We start from the raw sequence: 22,745 nt of genomic DNA on the forward strand, positions 1-22,745 counted from the left end.
GGCTTACCTGTGTTATTTAAGTTGTAGTTTACAACTTGTGTTTATGATACCATTTCTTTAGTCAGTAGTTTGCATCTGTCACTAAATTGTGGGTAGATAGCGTTACCTTGAAGACACCTTGTGTGTGCGGAAGACTCGCTTCTGCTGTTAATTTGTGGGCAGGCAGAATTTCTCTAAAGACGTTGTAACTGTGTACACTACTACTTGAGGATCATAGATCTGTGTCCTTAGCTCTTTGGGATTTCCCAAACAAAATGGAAATACTGACCCTAATGTAATGGGAAAGAATTGTACAAGTTATTTTTCTCCTTCAAATTAAAAGCAGATAGGTCCCAAAATACTGTAAATAGATGGCTTTCTTGCAAAGGGTATAAAAGGTGACTTACATAGACTGTTTGTTTGGTTTTTTTTGTGGACTTTCAAAAATTTTATTTCAGATAAACTTGCATTTCACTTTCCCTTTATATTTAAATGAGCACCTAACTTAAAACAAGTCACAAAACCACGCAAGTCCATTCAACTTGAAATTATCAGAACAATCGTTTATTCTTCCTATAGTTTCTAAGCTTATACTTGGCATGTGTTGACCCGGTAATTTGAGTACAAATACATATAGAGGATGTCTTAAAGTAAATTAGGAACTGAATAATAATTCCAAAGTTTTATTTTCTTCTGTACCATTGCATTATTTTTATTTAGTAAGGAAGTTCTCGTCCAAACTACTATTAATCTTAAAAATGATAGATTAAAGTTATTTACTAAATGATCTTTTTTGTATCCCTACTAAAGCAGATGTATTACTGAGTGTTTTTTCCAGACTAGCTTAACATATCTGATTCAAAGGTACTTCCATCACTTTCCTTGGGGGCCTGTGTTACAGTTTTGTACAGTTTTATACTGTTTTCTGACAGCTAAACAATATGTTTTTTTTTATCTTCAGTTCAAAATTTATGATGTTATGCCTAGTTATAGGTTTTTGAACAATCTTCAACAAATCTTACTCCTCCAAGGAGGTATAAACTACTCAAGTTATATAGGTTATTACATTTTTTCTTATGTGACTGTCTTAGGGAGAATATTGCACAAATAAACCAATATATTCACAATTTATAAATACCCAACCCAGAAATTATAATAAAGATTTGGAGTTAATTGCTACTTTGAAGGTCCCTGGAGCATAACAAAGTTGTCAGTAGCTGCCAAGAATATGATCGATTCCCCCATGTGTAGATTCTGTACTTGAATCAAGAGCATCTGCAGGTGAGAATAGCTGGTTCTCTGGGAATAGCTGATTCTCCAGGAAAAAGAATAGGAATAGTTGGTCATGTGCCACCTTCCATGAAGACCTGCTTTCTCTCCCTATACACTGAACGGACACTAGGCAGACTCAGAGGAAAGGTTTTCAAGCTAAAAGCCTTTCCTTTTGACTATGAAGACAAAACACTGTCAAGTTAAAAAAAAAAAAATAATAAAACCAAAACCCCCCCAAAATCAACAAACCCAACGAAACAAAACCCCTCTGTTGTTTCATGTGTGAACTGTTCTAAGATACCATGCAAATAGATTATTGGTTTCACGGAAGGAAGAGGCTAGCCCCTGGCAAACAGAAAGGAATTGATCCTCAAGGATGCTGCAAGTGTTGTTAAAATAGTTGTGTAGTGTAGAAAGCACAGATGGTGCTATTATCTTCAGTCTTAGTATTTCATTTGTGTAATCCAGCGGTTTGTAGGACTGCTTTTTCTGAGTGAATGGTATTCTGCTTGGACTATGTTGTGATGTCTTATGGCTGGTATTAAGGGCTTGAAAGAAAAAAGTATCTTACACTAGGTTAATTAAGCTCATTACTAGATACATGAATGCTAATTTAAGGAAACAGTCTTTGAAACTTTTAGGATCATCTCTTGATTCCAGAACAAAAGGTGAGGCAGGGAGAGGGAAGAGGAATGCATACTGATTTTTAGGATTTTATTAGTATTTTCACCATGGATTTGTCTTGCAATATTTTTGACACGTATTTGTGCCTCTATTTTGGCTATCAAAGTATAGTTAACTTCGTGCTTTGAACAGTTCAGACATTAAATAATGTCAGTTTATTTGGATCAGATTTAACTGAAGAAAATGTTTATTTTAATTTGCCTGTGTTGCACTTGTGAAATGGTAATCCCTTCCAACACAATATCCCCCCCTGCCCCGCGAAATACTTTTCAGGAAAAAACTATTACTTTTTTTTTTTTTGATTTAGAGACTGAATTTTAATTAAGTTTTTTCTGCCCATTCGTTTCAGAGTTCATGGGAACTCAGCTGTATTAGAGCATTTTGCCATATGTAGTTCCAAGGCTTTTTCTTCAGATCACCTTTTTAACCTCTAATTTTATTCCTCTGTAATGTAACACACTAATTTTGCTTCAGGTTATGTTTGTCCCTAGCATTGTTTGAGAGACAGGATTAGCTTCATTTCAAGCTAACATAGCCATGCCAGATCTGAAGGGAATGAAGCACTGTTTGAACCTATGACAAATGATTTCACAGTATTGTTAGTGGGTGCTATATTTGTGTGTTTGGCATAGACTATGTTGTAAGAACAGGTTTTTCTGGTAGAGGTAAAGCAATGTAATTGCACTGACTAGGGACTTTTTTACTGAAAGATGACGGGGGAAAGATTCAGATCTGAGTATTTGTTGAAAGAATTTTTTAATTGCAGTCTTGTATTGGAGAGTAGTGGAGAATGATGGCAGAGAAACAGAGAGCGAGTGATTCCACAATGAGTTCATAGCAAAGCTGGAACAAGATGCAGGGGTCCTGCCATCAGGTCTCATGTGAAGCGTGAACTCTGTTCGCTCAGGATACTTTCTTACGAAGTTGTGTAACCTAATGATTAGTGAATGTTGTTTTTTTTTCAACAAGCATCTACCTGTTCAGATCTACTGTATATGCAGAACACTCTTGTTATCTGTGTGCAAAACAGTGGCTCTCTCAGCACTGATAGAAATCTGTTCTCATGCTTAAACATTGTCAAATTTCCAATAGGCAGCTTCTGTCCTGCTTGTGAGTTGGAATATTCTGGTTTAGAAGTACACAGTGGTCAGTAGTAGAGAATGTAAATAAATATTATAAGAGTACATCTTTGAAAGCCAGTGATTTATGAATTACCCAGTAGTTTGGTAGATATTTGCTTAACATGCTTAAATTTTAATTCCTGCTTTTCCTTAATATTGCTATGGACATTGTTTATCTCAAATACACTGTGTCTTCACTGTTCTGGCATGTTGAAATGGGAAGTGCTAGGGCTGTAATGACTACCAAAGTCATAAGTGCAAAAAACCTTTGAGGAGAAAATGTACTTATATTATTCCTATACTTAAATATGAATTTGCAACGTAACACACACACCACACACCCCTCCGCAACCATAATGTGAAATTATGTGTATTGGTTATATTATGGAAACGTTAGGTTTTACTGAATTTTCTGTAGCCATTACATTCTGTTGACTCTAAATCCACACACCATCTTGTGTCAAAGCTGTTTGGCTCTTTTGCATCATATTGTCATTGCTATAGCATCACGTTCCCTTTGTTCGTAGGTGCAATACTCCATACAAGATCACTAGTTTCTGAAAAAAGTCACTTCAGCTTCAACATGCTGCTGCTTGTCAAATATAGATTTAGTATAGTCTAACACATTAAAAATATCAGTAGTGTGAACTTAGTGTTTACCCATGGAACTGTTTATAGCACTATTGAAATCTAAGAGGGATTTGCATTAATAATGAGGAAAGCCATAAAAAGTGTGTACAGATGTTTCCTAATGCAGTAAGTCTGTTGCTCTAAAGGCATATGATCACATTTGGAAAATTGCTATTGCATGTCTTGGCAGTTCGTTAAAAACTGAAAACTTAAAGCTAACTGGTATTTTGATAGACTAAGTTCAAGGTCACCTTTTGTTTAAATGATATTTTGTTTTCTGTAATTAGACCATGCCAGGTGTATTAAGTATGTAATTAAAAACACAAGGTTTGGCTAATTCAGAGTAAATGAGAATGAAATACAAGGTCATTATTCCTCTTTAGTGAGACTCCAGATGAACAGTGCACATGGAACTATTTATAAAACATTTTGCATGGTCAAAAATTGCTTTAGGTTGCTGTCCATGGCTTTTAAATTAAACTACTCACAGATTCTTACAAAAATACCTGTAGCATAGAAATATGTTCCCATGCCTAGTGTCGAATTTGAATGGAAATAAAATACGTATGATGTACAGTTTTATGGCATAGATCTAAAAAAGAAACAAGAAAAGGAAAAAAGAAAAAAAGGTAGTGAGAGAGCCTGTGAGGTACTCTGCAAAATGTTATTAGGGTGAGCTTCCACTGACAGCCGTGGTACTAAGCAACTGATTCAAAGCATGAACTGGATGATCTTAAGGTCCTTTCCAACTCTAACTGTTCTATGATTCTATTCTATGGTTCTATCATATAATAACTGAAAGTGAGTTGACTACTTTTGTACTAGTGAATTGAGTATCTTCCTTGGTAAACACTCCGTGTAGTACAGTGATGGCATATCTCCACTGCAGTAATCAAACCTTAATGGAGGTAGAAGTCATCTGTCGGCGTTGATATTCATTGCTTCTGCACCTCTGACCTGCATAAATTTCTCCTGAGGGCCCTGTGGTTCCCACAGTGCGGGGCTGGAGTGGGATGTAAACTATGGATCTGACCAGATCAGGGCAGAGGAAGTTGGTTTAACCAGGTGGACTTTTGTGGCCTTCCATATCCCAGGGTTAGCATCCTGGGTTTTTGGATTGGCTTTTTTTCATACCATGTGCATTCTACAAAAAGTTAAGTCTATATGCTAAAGTGTGCTGCTTCCATTTCATTTATGTAAGTGAAATCCCTTAGATTTGTCTTCAAAAATTAAAATAGTCCAAAGCTTCAGGGGTGCATGAAGTTTAAGCTAGTACCTACAAAAGTGGTATGTGACTGGCTGTGGGGATTTTGTGGGGGCTTGTGCAGCGTTTGATTTTGGGGGCTTGGTTTTTGTGGGGTTCTTCTGGGTGGTGGTGTTGATTATTTGTTTTATTGTTTTATTTGAAATTTTAAAAAGAAAATGAAGTCCATGCTCTAAAATCAGTCCCTTTGGAATACAAATAAATTGGCACCACTTGAACTCGGGTGAAATGAGGAGCATCTATACTTTATTGAACAAGCAGTGTCTATACTTTGTTTTCATGGGCTTTGGTATTTTGAATATTTCTGTGTAGTTGAAATTCTAAGAGCTAGATTTAGTTACACATTTTCTTTAGAACTACAGTGTACTTGGAAATGCTTTTTAGTGAGAGGCAGCTATTCTTCACGGTTTGCATCGACATCTTCACTCTGTTTAAAAAACGACCAGAAATGGAAGAGGTGCCTCAGAAGGCCTATCAGGAGTAGCCAGCTGTGTGGAAATGCAGTTACCAGAAGCAAATTCATGAGCGTCATGCTTATGCTGTGTTTCCTGAGGGAAAAATTTCAGAATGCTTGCACAGAATAGCTGGATAATTCTTTTTGCCATTTGTATTTCTGTAGAGGTAGGACCAGAATTTCAGCAGGTTCAGAAATTGTGACAAGCATGAGGTGATAATTCTTAATCTTCTGTCGATATCTCATTATCTGTTTTAGAATTTAGGCTTGTTAGATTCCTAAGTGAGGAAGAAGGAATACCATGGTATTGCTGGGCTGGTTTAGTTGTAGTTATGAGAATGTGATAATGCTTGAAATTACTTTCATGTCAGATTACTGCTTATTTTTCTAAAATATCCCTTTTTTTTTTTCATGGTTTTGCCTTCCCCATGTTTACTGCTACATAACTAATCCTGTTTCCTGCTGTCTGTGGCTTTTTTTTTTTCCTTTAACCTTATTTTCTACTGTAAAATGAGTTCATTATTTTTGCTGTTTGTCCTGACAACCTTGGATCCAGAAAGTATTAATTTCTTGGGACCTGCTGCCAAACAATTGCAGTGGGTTCTTATTCCATAATAATCCTACTCTTAAATTGGAAAATAAAGCTACTTGTCTAAGCTGTACATTGCAAATCCCATCTCATAAAGGAAGCAAAGGTGGTCGAATGTACCTGGGCTTTGAGGAGCTGTTGTCATTGATGGTAACCTAATGCAGCTGCCAGTGCTTCTCCGCAGACCAGAGGAACTGCCAATGCTCCTCTGCAGACTGGACAGTGAAGCTAGCACCTGCTCTGTATGTGTCCATCTTGAAGCTGATACATACATATACTTGTGTCCTGGGATCTAACAAGGCACTGGAAGAAAGAGCATCTACACGCATGCACCAGCAGCTGTATGTGCAGGGTCTGTAGCTGTGCAGCTCCTGTAGCAGTCCCTGTCTGGGAATATGCAAAAGTGGGTGTTGGTGCCAGAGCCATGGGAATGCCTCTGTCTATTACCGGAATGCATACTAAAGTTTTTCAGCTAAAAATTGAAATGAGTGCCTGATGTATGAAACTACTGACTCAGGAGCCTGGTGATCCTGCCAGCTCTTTTTGCAGGACTGACTATATTAAAAGCATAAAAGCAAAAGAAAACAAAGCCAAACAAAAAACCCCAAACAAACCACAAAATCAAATACTTATCAATTTGGAATGCAGTGTTCCTGAGAATATATAAACACATAGCATAAATCATATTTTAAATAAGATCTGGTTTGCATCTTATTATCAGCAACACAGGTTTTTTAACTGAACAAAGGTGAAAGATTAAAATAAGACACATTCCATTCCTGAAGTTAAATGAAAGCATGTTTGTGCTTGATATGATAGGAAATAACTTGAAGAATATTTTATTCTTAAAAAAAAGGGGGGGAGGGGGGGAGGGAAAGGTATTTTAAAGCTGCCAAGAACTTTGTATGCAGGTGGTTATCAATTGAGTAAGTGTCAGGTTTTCAAGTGAAAGCTGTCTGGCTTATCCATATGTGTTTTTTTTATGAGTAGTTTTTTTAACCAATTGTGCCAGCAAACTTCATTCTTTGTTTGTCTTGTACTCATTTAAATATATAGTAGCTAGTGCCAGGCAGTCCATGATCACAACTAACCTCTGGTGAAATTTTTACTACAGTTCCTGTGCTTGATGCATTCGTGAACATGGAATATTTATTTTCATGTATGAGTAATGTCTTGCATTCTTCGTGCACTCTTTAAGGGAGTTTTTATGCTTGCTGTGGTGGTTGCTGTGGTGGTTGAATCTTTGTACATTTGTACGTCAAAAAAAAGTATATATTTATGAGGAAAAAAGTACAGAGTAAAAATACTGCTTTTCATTACTTCTGTTAATAGCAGCCATGGTGTACTTGTGAAGCAGGCAAGAGATATAATTTTGCTGTAAATACAATAGGACTTTGTATCAATTTGGGGGATGTACAGGAGACATCTCAGGAGATTGGTAAATGTCTTAAGATTGCTTTTGGTAAATGTCAGTCTCATCCTGACACTGATGCTTTGGGAAGCTCATATCTTAGATGGACAATTGTAGGAATCATAAACAAAGAGTTTCCTGTCTCTGTTCCTTGCCAAAATTCCCTATTTCTTCCTTCTTGAGTGGATATACTAGGTGACTTCATGTTTTGAGTATAGGAGGGCTCTAGTTTTTTGACTGTGGGAGGCTTATGTTAAGAAGTGACATTTTGCTTTTAGAGTATACGTTTTTAAAGGTTAAACTGAACCATGTTCAGTCAGAGCTTTGTCATTAGCAGCAGACATCTCAGACTTTGTTCCAGTTTTGAATTTTTCAAAGCAGTCACCTGAAACTAATAGAATCCTTTAAATTAGCACGTATGTCATGATGATGCGGTACAGGGGATTGAAATACAATTAGACTGCACTTCAAACTTTGTTTCTTGAAAAGCTGTCTGCCTTACAGGATAGGTATTGTGATAGCTTATCACATGGTTTTAGACCATGTACTGCCCTAGATGGCAGTCAGTGAAAACCTCCCTTTCCCTGCTGCCTTTGGGTTGCTGCTTCAGGTGGGGAATAATCTTGGTCTGTCCTTTTAGTAACACCTTTTGATCTCAGTGTTATGTGTTGCATTGCATGAAGTCCAACTGAATGAGGTGTTATAGTCCTTATCAGTAAAAGGGCATAAACCACATTTTTCTTGCAGTATTATATAATCTCAGTATTTGGAGAGCTTTAGTAAGCTATGCAGTGGCTCACTTTGCAATACTTGCAGAATTTATTTTGGTCTGATTTTCATATTCAGTAGGTCCACAGAGCCTTAAATTCATAGGACAGAGAATTTCCTTATAAACATTCAGTTTTTGGTGACATAGACTGGGATTGAAAGTTTTGCTGTAATTAGTTATGTTGTTTTTAATGACATTTGAGTTCTACGATTGAGTGAAATAGCAATTTCTTCATTGACGTATTTTCATTAAAACATTTTTCTTGAAATGTCTTGCATGTTCATCAGAGCTGTCACAATAGTTGTGGACTCCGCTGTTGATACACTGCTTTTAAATTTGTCATGTTTTTGGTATGTGGTGCTTTTGCACAATGATGGGAAGATGTGATGCCAGCTTGCTGGCGGCTTTTCTGAGGCAGCAGCTTTTGAATGCTTCCAAATTCAACCAGAGGCTGCCTGAGCAGTTAACTGAACACAGGTCAGGACCTCAGCAGTACCACTGAAGCAGCTTAAAGGGTGGACTATCAGTGACGCCTGAAACTTTTTCTCCAAAGATGTTATTTGTTCCTCTTCAAGGGTGTGAAAACTTTCTAGAAGTACATTTGATGAGTTAGATTGTGGTTTTGGATTTCATTGTTGTATAACTGCAGTGCTGGAGTAGATCCCCACCTACATCCACTATTGGGCATAAGTGACATTCTTTTTTTTTGTAATGTGAGAAGATCGAATCTATATAGAGAATAAAAGAATCTGTGGTACTAGATTCTTGTTCTATTGCTTTTATTGGCTTTTCATTTTTCTAATGATATTTTTAATGTATATTAGGAAGAGATAAATTATTGCAGTAGTTTCTTTTGTAAGATGATGTTATAATAAAGATTTCAAAAGCATGTATTGTGTAGCCCACTGATAATGTCAGGTGATCATACCACAGCATTTACTGTTGTGCATTCTGTATTTTAAAAAAGCTTTGTGAAGTAAGAAAACAGTTTACAGTTGAATTTTCTAAGTCTACTATTCCCAAACCTACAAGAAATAATTGATACAAAAGCTTAGCTCACTGGTATTATATTTTAACTTACAGCTTGTTGTGTTTTCAGATGCCTTGCTGGTTTTGGTATAGGTAGGGCAGTCTTGTTATTTTGCTGTCAAATATAATATGAATCCTAAAATGTGCTGAGGATACACTATCTCTGTGTTTCTTCTAAAGTGCTGTGAATACCAGAAAGAGAAAAGCCTCTGTGTTGGTTGCCCCCCAGCCCTGCAGAATCCCTCACTTGTATTTAAATTCCTTGTTTACAGTTCTGCTTGGAGGCAGAATTTGAGGAAACTACTAATCCCATTGCCAGAGCTTTGGGGAAAATATTTTATGTGATTTAGCAGTTGTAGTGTATAAAATCAATTTTATTCACTTTGTCATAAAAGCACAGCCACCTTTCATAGATTTTTATGATTCCCACCACTCAACCTATACTTCCCCAAAATCGGATATTCAACTTTGCTATGTGTTTTCTGTTAAATCGTATTGGTGTTTCCATTTTTTAATTGTACAAAGAAGGTTTTTTGTACAATCTAGCTGTATATTGTTTTGGTGTGTTTCATAAGGAAATGAGACTTAAGTGATTGTTCTGTTTCCTGTGATAACTTTTGAGTGGTATTGTCCAAATTCAGCAAAGGTGGAGGTTTCAAAGGAAGAGAATTTGTTGTAAGTTTCAGTACTGATGCTGCTAACAATAAGTTGCTTCTGAGAAGAGGGATCCAGATAATAGCTGTGCTGATGTATCGGCTGAGGTCAGTAGTCAGCTGTTGTCTGTGGCCTGTTGGTGACTTGACCTTGGCTTCTGTAGCTTGGAATCAGAGACAGGTGGGTGCCATCCTATTGCAGACTTATTCAGGAGATAGGGATTATGGAAAAAGAGAGGCATGGCAGAAGGGAGCACCTTCTCATTTCTGTCTCTCTGCTTGTATTGATCGTAGCAACCAGGTAGCCAGAGAGCTGAGTCCATTTGGCGTGCTCAAAAAACATTTGACGCCCCCTTGTCCTCACCTCTGCTCTCTCCCAGCTCACCCTGCTGTTGCAAAATTAGTAGGTGTCATGCAAGGAAGTGGTCAGGAGCCAGAGGATTTCACACAGCAGGACTGACCCTTTTGGCTACCTCCTGTCATTAGATCAGATTAAGTGTAGAATGAAGCTACTTCCTTACTGTCTGTCATTTTTTAGACTGCTCCAAAGATTTTTGTCTTTGGTTTAGTTGCAGCTCACCTGAACTAACGTTTTTTAGGCAAGAATTCCCTTCTTTGTACAATGGTTTCCATATGTCTGCTGACTCAAATCTGAATTCACCATCTTTGGTTTGAACTCAGTTTTAATCCCATCTGCTTTTTTGTCCTTTTTTTGAAATGAGAGATGTAAAAAAGAAAGTGTTTCTTCTTGATTATGCTCTCAATAAAAGTTAGTGGATAGCATCCAAAAATGAGTTGTGCTAGGGAGAGGATCGATTTTGGCTTTGTTAATTCTTTGAACAAAGAGCTGTAAATGTATTATTTCTTCTACTGTATATAAAACTTTGATTTTGACTGGTCTGTGTGTTGATTCTAGGTTTGATAAAGAGATATCTGTATAACATTAGTTTTTATTTTAGGAGAAATAAATGCATTAAAGATGTTTTGCTTGTAGGTAGGAATGTCATATTACCCAGCCTGTATGACTTCCATGTTAAACAAAATTCAGGCTCCAGGATGTTTTCTCTGAAAGGTCGTTAGAAAGGTGAGGAGCAGAGATGAAATGATATCATTTAATGTTTACATTTATTATACAGTGCAGTAGTGGGTTGACCTACAGGAAAATAGATCCGTACATTTGAATTCCTTCGTAACTTCCTAAGTCAAGTTAGTTCCTTCTGCTGGAGGGAATATTAGAAAACCATGTAGAACTGGCAGCAATTTAGCTATTACTGTATTTTGGTTTTGAGGGCTTTTAACTATTTATATCGTGCAACACTGCAGCACTGGTGTTATAATCAAGAGGGTTTTTTTTAGAAAACCCAAACCAAGTTTCTCTCATAATCTCTGCTGAATTTTTATCAAACGTGTTTTGGTTTTGTTAGAGGTTTCAACTAATCCGCATGTAATATCTGTTGGAGAACACTGGCAGTATGCCATATAACTACCTCTTTTGATTTCGCCACCTTAACTGCCCTTTGCTGGTTTTCCACCTTTTCATCCGTGAACTTGTTTGTGCTTGGAATTTTCCTTAAGGCTAGTGCTGACACAACTTATTCTATTCTTATCGGTTTCTATGGCGTTTCATCCTTCATTGCTCCCTATTTTCTTACACGATTTTCTATGGTTGTTATAGCAACAATAAATAGCTAATTTGTCTGTTTTCAAGCAACATTTCTTTCAAAATTTTGCATATTGCTGAGCAAGAGGTGAAATATTTTCAGCATAGTTACGCAGATTAATACAATTAAATTACATCGTAGTTTTGCAGTGTTGCTGCTTCTAGGCAAGGTATTATGCACTGTGATGCTATTTGGGAGAGTATAAATAGAATGCATTTGTGGAAGTAGGAGAAATTATTAAGTTACTGAAACGACTTCTTTGCTATTGTTATTCTAATGCCAGGATGTGGTAAATGTGACTGCCATTCTAGCAAGATCATCATCAACCAGGTTAATAGGCATTTAGTTCGTAATTACTAGGGTTCCCTGTGCAGTGCAGACCATCAGATGGCATAAGTACAAACAGAATGAGTTATTTCTCTAAGATCCTCTTTAAAGCAAGAGGAGATTCTGGTGGAGGAAAGAGGGGTGTGATTTGAGATTGAAATGGGTAAGAACTGCAAGAAGCCAATACCCCTGGAATGACTGTTTAAACTCAAAGTCAGTGAAGAAAATGGAAGTAATCAAAATGACTTATTTTAAAAAATGAACTGATGGATCAGGTCCACATTTTTTGTTGGTGAACACAACGTGCTTATGTTACTAAAGTACCTCTTCATATATTTGGGATTTTAAAATATTTTGAAGTCATAACTTGCATTCATTGTGCCTTTTAATAGAGCCTTTGGTGAATTTGACATCCACTGTAACAAAATAACCTACTAAAATTATTTTTTTTTCCTCTAATATGATTTTACAGCATTGTGAATTCTCCTAACTTACAACAGTATTTGTAATTTCAGCTGTGTGCACATGTGTGTGTTTGTGAGATTAAGTAGGAATATTATAATGAAAACCTTACCTTTTCAGTGCTCTCAAAAAGAAAGCAAAGCAACAGAACATTGCCTTTTTCATGTCTATAGTATTCTTAAATTATTAGTGTAATTTCTCTGATGATGGGATGCTAAGACATCTAGTCTTTGGTTACACTCTGATTTCAGACCATAAGAATGCAAGGTCTCCAGCTGTATCAGCAGTGGTGCAAGTCTCAAAGACAGTAAGCAGAAAAAGAGGTATAATTTTCTGCCTATCCAAACCTGAGCTGGCAGTTTGTTTCTTCTGGGAGAAGAGAATTGGCTAGTTGGTCCGCTGCTGAATATGTGTGGTAGTTCAACAAGGCAGCTTGTATTAAAAACTGTAACAGCTTTTTCAGAAGATGATGGCTTAAAGCCGAAAGCCACTTCTCTGTCACCAGTTGAGTTTCCAAGTGAAAATACGTCCTTCTTTTGGGTGGAAAGGGGAGAGGAGTTTGGTGCTGGGGACTCTTTAAATTAATACATTTCTGAGGTTCTTAGAATTTGTTGCTGTATGTTAATACCAGGTTTTCAACTGCCTGATTTGGTGCCATTTTCTGTTAGTGACAGGATGTAGACTTCAGAAAGATACGATCCCCCCCCCCCCCGCGTCCTTCTGCCACATAAGGTGAATTTCATTAGCATCGATACAAGAACATATGCTATATATTTATATATCTTTCTGAGATTAGTTTTTCTTCAACAGTAAATCCTAATGCCCATACCCAGATATGTGCAATAACTGGATCAAGAAGCAATCAGTGTGCATGGCTAAGTTCATATTTCATATAGAAAGTCCAGGACAGATACGCAGTCTTTTTGACACTAAACTTGTGTTAACCTAAGTTTCCCTGCATTTGTTTCTGCTTATGCATATTCATCAGATCTGTTGGTGATGAGGGAGTTGTTCCCACCCTCTCTGTTCTTACCAACTCTGAAGAATTAATATGTGACCAGTGCCATTAGTTTGTACTTTGTCTCTCTTCAGTGTTCTGTCTTTGAATGCAGGATATCATTCACAGTGAGGAATAGATGTTCTGTAAACAGAAACCCCAGTGATGTATTTTAAGTAAATTGCTGGAGTATTTAATAACCTCAGTGTTTATATTTTCATCTTTATTTTGGAAAAGCACTACTCTGAAGATGGTCAGAGCAATTGAACTGCTTTTATAAGGCACTGTAAATTGAAATCAAATTTTCTTTGGCTTTTAATTATTTCTGAAAGTGCAGTTGTGAAACACATGATTTTATTTAAAGATGAGCCTGTGAGCTGTATAGCACTTGACTGCATTGAACACAGATTTTGTTTGAGTACTGACACCTTGCATTTAAGGAATGCATTTGTCTGGCTGATATTTTTGTTATCCTTTTATATAGTCTAGGAATGTGCTGGATGGACTGTTTGGCATGAGTTGGAGCTTGATGGGAACTCTCATTATTTCCTGCCCTGGTAGTTGAGGTTGGAAGTAATATAGATGAGGCCCTTGGTTCTACTTCAGTTTCCACATCATGAATACTAAATCAATTTTAAAACCTAGATTAAATTCCCAACAGTGTTTTTCTGGAGAGGGATTTAGATCTGAAAGTTAAAGACACTTGAGCATTACAGATGTTCAAGTGCAGTATGTGTAGCATATTCATTGTTGATGTACTACACAATAAGTAAGATTTTATAATTATTTTCCTTACAGATTTTAAGTTTAGAAAACGGAAACATAATTGAAACCTATATAATTACTCAAGATTGATTGATAAACCGAGCAGAAAGGCCAGACAGATTCTACTGAGACTTGGGTCACATTGTAAGGGTTTGCAGAGCTTGTGCCGTTCCCTAGTTGTGGGCTATGTAATTGACATAAGTTACTCCAGAGATGCAGAAGTAGAATAGTGAGCATTGTAAATTGGGACTGGGCTTAGTGAGTAGTGTTGGCGTAAAAGCTTGCACAGTACCTGTTTGCATTGCATAATAAATCACAACTATATCTGCAGATTATAATAATTAAAAACCCTAGAACAACAAAACATAAAAACTAGTGTTGTTCTGTACTCTGTGGCAAAGCAAATAGATCAAATGCTGTAGATACTGTGAAGGTAATAAATGTGCTAATTTTTTGCTTGATCCACATTAATGTTTGAATCAGGCAAAATATTTGATAATCAAATGTTTCTTTGGCAAATGATTTTGGAAGTTCTGAACTCAGTGAATATTCCACTGAATCACTGACTTTTGTTCAATGAATATAAATAGAGTTTCTAAACTAATACAGCGTGAGCATCACACTTCAAAGGGTGGATTGTATTTTAGATAATAGAATGAGATTATTATGGTTAAGTACATTGTTCAGTATTGAGATAACTTGGATTTCTTGTTCATTAAAATGTGTGGTCTGGGTTTTTTTAACTTAGTATTGCTTAGTTGTATGCTGGTGCATGGGCTTCTTGATTAATGTGTTCTGACATGAATTATTATCAATTATTATCTTGTTCTGTATTTTCAGGATTTTCTTACTGTATTACTTGTAATGAGAGTTGCCTACTACATGTCTGTTAAGGAAAAGACACTATATTTAAAAGCTGCTAGCTAAGTGGTAGATTGTCAATTTCTGTATTTGTTCACTTATTTTAGATCGAATTTAGTCTTGATTAGAAGCAAGATATTCTAGATTAAGAGCATTATAAGGTGGATTTAATCAGGTTTATTAAAAATTATTTGTTAGTCTGTGTTTGCTAAGCTCTGTTTCACAAATGTGGAGCTGATGCATTTTTTGCAAAAGAAAAATGAAATTCACTTTAATGAATAGGCTCAAACTGCAGTATATGTTACGATTTGTAGTTAAGACTTCAATAGAAGGCAGCATTAGGAAGAGTTAATAAACTATTGCTTAAGGTGTAAAGAGATTTTTCTAAAATCTGCTCCGTTCTTGAGCACAATAAAAATGTTTCCTAAACAATTTAAACCAGTTTTCATAACATCAAAGCTGCCATAGGCAAACGAAATCTCCAGCCCCTGTGTTGGTGAGCTGCTGAATGCGATGTAGAACAGTTCCCTTCTGCTTTCTGGGGACAGAGAGGACCGTGCTGCTGTTGTTGGGAGCCTAAATCTTTCAGCAAGCTGAGTTTTTCAGTGTTTAGGAAAACTGCAAACCACATCAAACTAAATAGGTAGTCAAGCTGTTTGGCAGGAGAGGGGAGAGATTTCCAGAAAATGAGTGAGGAAGGAATAACAAAAACTTCAGGAACTACAGATTGAGACATACTGTTTAAAAGCCAGCAGTGCTTCTGGTTAAATTTTTGAAGCTGTGCAGAAAATGAAATGTGCTGTCTAGCAAAGATGATGGTAGCCTCAGCCTGGGGGGTTGTGTCTTCCCTCCCTGATCACTGTGACTGTGCAGCATCCACCACCTGTGTGTCGGTGCTTAAGCTCAGGTAGGCTTGGCTGTCATTCTCTCTAAAGGCGATGACCCTCATGGCTTTCCTGAGGCAGGGATCTTGTTCTCGCTGCTGCATCTGACAGCTAGCATCTCTCTGCTTAGCCCTAGCTTTGTTCAGTTGCTGCATTCAGATTCTACTCTTTCTGATGTCTGGCAGGCCTCTTTCAGCTGATATCTCAGTTTTACTGTCTTTTTGCTGCCTTTGTTCCATGTTCTTCTTTCTGCCAGGATTAAGAAATCTGGCATTTGTTGCCTGTGAAGTGCCCTGTCAGGGGTATAGGATTTTTCCTGTCTATTTTGTACCCAAAGTGGCTGAAACCCATCCTCTCTTGTACGTGACTATGAGAATGCATTCTGCATGAAATAAACCCCAGGAAACAGAATGCCTATCATTTTTCCATTTATTAAAGATGATGTGTTATTTTCCCAGATCCTTTCTGAATTTAAACAGACGTGAATTTTCATCCTTATAAAGAATATAACTAAGTCAGGGTTTCCCAGCAAACAAGATGCAAATTTGCGTGTGTGTTTTGGGTTGGGGGGGTGCATCCCTCCTCCAACAGACTTTTCCTGTTAGGAAAATTTACTTTTGCTCTATCCGTTCTTGTTTTAGTTTTGAGTACCTACGTGTTGTACTTCTGAGAAACCTGAGATCCACTTGTATTGTACCTCACTGGGGCACTGAAGTTTGAGGTTTAAAATTCTTCTAGTCCCTTCTACTGCTCTTCAGGTTAAACACTCTTGTGAGGCTGGTTTTAACTTCAAGATTATCTCTGTTCATGTATGTATCTTGCTGTGTCGTAACTCATTATTTAGGGAGTTTCTGTTTTTCTTTCTGAAATAATCTGAGCTGAACTAGCAGAGAAAAATAGCTTTAAATGATATCATTATGTACTTCAGGAATTTGAAGATGTTAATACAGCTTTATTTTTAACCGCAGGTCTTTTATTTCATGTTAACGTCTTTTCAAATGCAAAACTGCATAGAGATTTGCATTTACAAAATACTTTAACAAAACTAGGAACATATTTTTTGTTTTATCTTTAGGATGTTTGGGGTCTTAACTAAGTGGATCTGCTTTTTAAAATGGCTCTCATCCCAAACAATTTATATATTTGTTCTCAGTGCAGCTTGTATTTAAGTGTAGGTTACTAGAATTTCACAAAAATGTAATAACTGCTATTTTCTGAACATTTTTAAAGTGGTCCTCTCATAGGAAAATCAGATGTCAAGGAAGCAGAGCCTTAACTTGAGAAAGCTTTTGAATATGAAGGTGACATTTGGGTTTATATAGCTGAATGATAACTTCAGTTTGCTGAAATGTGATAGGTAAACTCAAGGGCACTGTAATGTTGATAACTGAGCCCGTTAGGAAGCACAACTAAAAGCACTTGCTCTGGAGAGCTACAGATGAATAGAGATAAAATGCTGACTTTTTGATTCTACTTAGTACATTAAGGGCTGTAGCTAGAAAATTCCTTTTGTATTGTTATTTAGTAATACCTGAAAGGTTTTGGTTTTTTTTTGGTTTGGTTGGTTTTTTTCTTCCCATGTTTTGTTTGGTTGTTGCATTTGTGTTTGTGTTGTTTTTTTTTTTCTCCAAAAGCAGATAGGGCTAGGTATAAATCTTGTGTATTCTTAGGGCAGGTATGCTATCAGCTTTGCTATCAGCACTGTGTGGTTGTGTTTGCAATCAAGTTTAAATAGCATGGTGAGTATCCAGATGGAGTGTTTTTCCTAGACTTGAGATTATTTACTCTGTCAGGAGCTCTAGTAAACATTTATAGTATTTTCAGGGCTCACTGTGCCGTTAAGCTTGAGATGTCTGGTATAGAAAAAACGTAGTGTATAAAAACCCACCAAGATCCTCTCTGAGGCATTTGAAACTGTGAATTTTTGCCTGTGATACTCAAAAAGTAATTTTTAAAAATGTCTGTGATGGATGATGCAATTCTGCAGAGAAGGTGATAGCAAATTGAATGTCGTGCTTCAGTAGACTCAATTGTAAGCATGTAACGTAGCAGTAGGCTCTGTAAATTACATTGGAAAAAGGGAGTAGTAGGATTTTTTCTTTCTGTACACTTTTAAAATTAATTAAACTTACTCTTTATCAGATACTAAAGTTTTGATCTCAGAGGTGATTATTAATGGATGTTTTCTAGCTGCCACGTTTTTGAGATTTATTGCTTGCTGTTTATTTCCCCGTGTTCAGATTCTTCTAAGTTGTTTGTTTTCGTGACAATTATACACCTCACAACTACATGAACATCACTTGATAAAAAAACAATGAAAAAGATATTTGAACTGCTTAGGATATAATAAAGCATTAATAAATGCTGTGACTGGTGTTGTCAGGCTGGGTAAAACTGCAGCATCTCACAGCACTGTTGCTTTTCTACCGTGTTTCACAATGATCTGCGCTTTTCCTTAGACTTCAGTTCCTGTAGTCAGGATTGCTAGTTAAAGTTTTTGGCTACTAGGTATTTTTTTTCCCCTGAACTTTTTTAGCCTTTTTGATAGCAGAAATGTTTAGATTCTGGGTGCCTCCTTGTGACTTCAGAAATGAAAAGGGAAATAAAAAGACACCTCCCTCCTCCTAAAACCCTTTTGGAATCTGTTTTTTAAGGGTAATTTAATGAAGGTGAAGGACCCAGCTCATGATTTTTGAATTTTAGGATTGGGAGTACTCAGCTTACTCAAAGCAGAGCCCTGGGCCGTATTCAACAAGCATATGTAAATGGTAATGCGCACTAAGGCTACTGAAAACTGGTTTGTTTCTACTTTCTTTTTTTCCTTCCCCTTAGTGGTTTGCTATTGAAGTGTGACTTTGTATGAAGCTAAGAAAAGCCTTCTAGAGCTGAAAAACATTGATGATAGTGACTAGGATCTAGCTTTGCATTGTTAAAATGATGTAGTTTTAATGTCTGAGCAGAAATAATTCTGATAGCGAAAATAGGAATAATGGGATGCTTATATGAAATTTTATCCCTAAAAGACTTCTTAAAATTACGTGAAGTTGTCTGTCTATATTTTTCTCTTAGTGCTATGTGCTTATTTTGCCCCCAAAAATGTTTAAACTGTAGTTCTGTGGAATGAACTTTGGCTTTTGAAAGTTAGGATGTTGGTCCTTTTCTTACATAAATTGTTCAAAAATAATGATAGTAAGTTAGGTCCTTCTTGTATTTGTACATGTCCATGTTTTGTGTTTTGCAACAGGGAAATGTCCTGAAATAAATGATCTTGCTCTATCCCCCCAACCAAATTTTTTTTATTGTGAGTGATTGTAGTGACAGCAGGGGTGTGGGTATGGTAGCAAGTCAGAGCTCGGATGTGTCTGAGGGTGGGTGTCTGAGGCAGCTCATAGCCTGACACTGTTTGTATGAGGTCAGCATGATTTGCTGTATAAACATAGAGCAGTTCTCCCCCTGTTGCTGCATGGGAGCAGATGAACATATGACAGTAACTGTGGAGTATTTCCGTGCACACAAGCCTGAGACAACTACTACATAAGTGAGATTCACAGATTTGGGGATGTAAATTCATAGATGAAAAAAATTGGTTAGAAAGGCCCACCTTGTACCTTTTGGATCCTGACTCAAGTCTAGTTTCTTATACTGGTCAGAATTTGAAGTCATTGTTGGAGCTTATTCCATTAGAAAAAAGAAACTGCTTAGCAGAGGGAAAGGAGCAGCTGGATAGAAAACGTTTCTCTTACCTGAGGCCACTAACAACACAAAACATCCAAGGCATGCACTGGTTGAATCTTAGAAAGTGCTATAGGCAACCCACTTTGCAATTGCCATTGTTGCAATTATTGTTGTTAGCCATTCTGTTGATAGTTCATATTGCAGGAATTACTAGCAGATGGGAAAATAGATGACTCAGAATACAGTATTAACAATCCATATTTTTTTAATCAAAGGCCTTTAATAAGGCATGTTGCATCTGTAAGATTCATTTAAGCAGTTGCTAGGAAGAATTTGTTTTTTCAAGTAAACACAACAAACTTGATACACATTATTTTTTGATTGAATATCTATTTTCTTAACAACCTAAACCCTGAAACTACATTTGCTTGTTTTCATTGCACCAGCTTAATGGCAGTGTTCCATAATTTAGTTTGATAGACTGGAGGTTTGCAATGGTAACTCATGCATTATGGAATTACTAATGAAACCTAATTTTATTGTATTGAAAACATCATGGGTCTAGAGCTTTTATTTACCTCTGTTAGCTGTCAAGGGTGGATTAAGATTATAGTGTGCTACATCCACCAAAACTTTGGCTTTCGCCCCCTGAAAAGTTTGGATAACTACAGATAGGTGCTGGCCAAGTGTGGCTAATGACTTCCAGACTCTTTTACAGATCACTTCACCTAAATCCATGGACCAGAAGCACCACCGAGTATCTCGGATGCATGTCCTTCCCCCTGACTCCTGTGCTGGACGCAAGTGAAAGCCAGTAGTCAGGATTTGAATTGCACCCTTTGACTTGATGGCTTTTGAGAGTCCATTTTTGGTTGTATTTTATGTCCTTTTCAGCTTATTGCTACAGAACTCAGGTCTGTAGACAGGGACACATATATATTTTTCAAGTGCCCATTTTGATCTGAATTTTTGTCAGTGTGATTTGACCAGGGTTGTGAACTAAATATGAAGGGTACGATGTGGGTCCTCCTGCAGGCAGAAGTAGTATTGACTGCAAGTAGTTATTCTTTGGTTTGCTGAAAATACTGTTCCAAATGAATCTGGTCCATCTGAAGTGCAAGAAGTTAGACTCAGAGACCAAAAAAGTAAAAACTGTTGCAGTTCCCTTGCTGAAGTTTGGTTCTGGGAGATGATTACATCAGTAGAATTCCTTCTGTGTCACTGTTTGAAGACATGTAAAGAAAGCAATTGACTTGAAACCAGTATTGACCAAAATAAGAATGTTTTCTGCATAGGAAATACTCTTCTGATGAAATGCTAAACTGCACTGCATTCAGCCAGCCTTGCATGACAATACTGGGTTATTTTTTCCTTCAGCTACAAAACCGAGTTACTGCTTCTTAAAACCAGAGCGGTTAGCGGTTCCTGCCACCTTCACACAAAGGGAGTACACCTCTCTCTGGAGCTCTCGTAGCTCTGACCTGTGCCCTGAACACAAACGGATCGCTTCATGCTCAGAGTTGCCCTTCTGTTTTTTTTACTGTATCCCAGCTTAATGAGGATGATCACATTAAGAAAAGCTTGCTAACAGTTCTTAATCTGTTCAGCTGCTTTTTAACTTCTACTTGTAGTCTTTCTTGGAAAAGTCTTTAACCCTATTATGACTAATTTGAAAAATGAGCCAGGAGGAGGTAGATGATTGGTGTCCCGCTGGTAAAAGTTCAAGATAGGTTACACCAGGTACACTTTTACCAGAAATTCCATTCACTGAAGACCTGTCTTGGAGGTGGCCCACCTTTACCCTAATTGCCATCTGTTGTGTGGTTGTGGGTGTTTGATCTCCAAAAGGACAGGACTGATTCCATTGTTTGGAGTGGCAGAAATTGAACGATCTTTACAGTACCCTGATTACTGAATTGCTACAGTTTACAGCTTTTAAAAAGCTATCAAAATGTAATTTAAAGTCTTTTTGAATTCCTATAGCTTGCACGCTGACTGTTCTCCACTCCCTTCCCATTAACACCGGTAGCCCTAGTAGTTACAGCAACAAAGTACATGGGAAATTATTTATGGCAGTTAAAAGTGCAAGTGGTAAGTAAATGAGTGCTGAGCTGTATCGCTTTAAGAATTTGAACCAAAATATTTACATGCAGGGGAATAAATTACACAGGAATAAGTATCTTGAGTTATTTCTGCGTATCTCATTTGGTACATTTGCTGTTGCATTCAGTGTTAGGACTTTTGCAGGCTTTTAGAGGTAACAAGTTATTATCTACAGCACAGACGGAAATCAAGAAGTATTTTTAAATTTCTCAAGGAGACACATGTGCAGGGACACTCACATCTAGATTCAGCTGTGGCTGATTAAATGGTTTTTGCATCTGATATTGGATAGAGGAGACCTTCATAACGCTGTTTTCAGTTTCTTAATGTCCCCGTTTTCTGTCATCCTCTTCTTTTGAATGTCCTGATCATCAGCCGTTCATGCAGATGAGTGCTGTGGCACCCTGGGTTCCCTGGGTGATGTGGCTGAGATCATTCTGGAAGATTCTTATTATCTGGATTTAAAAATTCCTTCCCTTTATATTCTGATTTCCACCCCAGTTGTCTGTGATCTTTAAAGAATATTTAATTCTGTTTGCTGGCTCTGTTTCTTGATTGAAATTTAAATAATAACTCACCCATCACATTCTTCTCTGACAATCTATTAAGAAAGTGGTTTTCAGTGCAGGATGATTATGTGATTGCATCAGTTGGAGTCTATTCTGTGCAGTTTAAGCCTGATGTCTACAGTGGTGACCGAGAGGGAATAAATGGCTGCCCACGCTGGCCCAGAGTGGGTAGGACACTTTGTCAGTGACAGTTCTCACAAAATACTTGCACATGAGATTATTCACAGTACCTTTCTTAGACTGTTTGCGGGTCTGTGGAGTCCCAAATATGTTTCCCTGTCATGTGCTAAAAAAATAAGGGTTTATTGGTTATCTGTGCTGTGTTGGGGTCAGTTAAACAGGAGAATCAGCAGTGTAATTCTTGCTTATTATAAAGCAAATCTTTCCAACACTTCTCTAAACCACTTCTCTAAAAGAGTATCTTCACTGAAAAATGAGTCACGGGCCAGTTTCATTTACCAGTGGGCCAAAAGTGAAAGGGAGTGGTGGAGTTTTTTAATCCTTTCTCTGAAAATGAAAAGGTGTTTTTCTGTAAAAGTCTTGGTGACTGAGGCATTATGATTCCTTTCCTCCATCCTTTCTTGCA

General features: G+C 37.2%; 1 protein-coding gene across 3 annotated transcripts in view; it reads left to right on the top strand.

Annotated features, from left to right (window-relative positions):
* Window positions 1-22,745, top strand: part of STK3 (serine/threonine kinase 3) — a 124,906-nt gene that overhangs the window by 97,255 nt on the left and 4,906 nt on the right. The window contains exon 11 of one of the 3 annotated variants that reach the window (XM_062627338.1): window positions 12,557-12,631. The exons of the other annotated variants lie outside the window; for them this stretch is intronic. Coding sequence (XP_062483322.1) covers window positions 12,557-12,616 — 60 coding nt within the window. The 3' untranslated portion in view covers window positions 12,617-12,631. Of the gene's footprint in view, window positions 1-12,556; window positions 12,632-22,745 lie in introns of those variants that run through there. 3 annotated transcript variants of the gene reach the window in all.

This window comes from Pezoporus occidentalis, unplaced genomic scaffold (assembly GCF_034315485.1).
Source record: "Pezoporus occidentalis ecotype Australia unplaced genomic scaffold, CSIRO_AGI_Poc_V1 ctg3, whole genome shotgun sequence".
Classification (NCBI taxonomy): domain Eukaryota; kingdom Metazoa; phylum Chordata; class Aves; order Psittaciformes; family Psittacidae; genus Pezoporus; species Pezoporus occidentalis.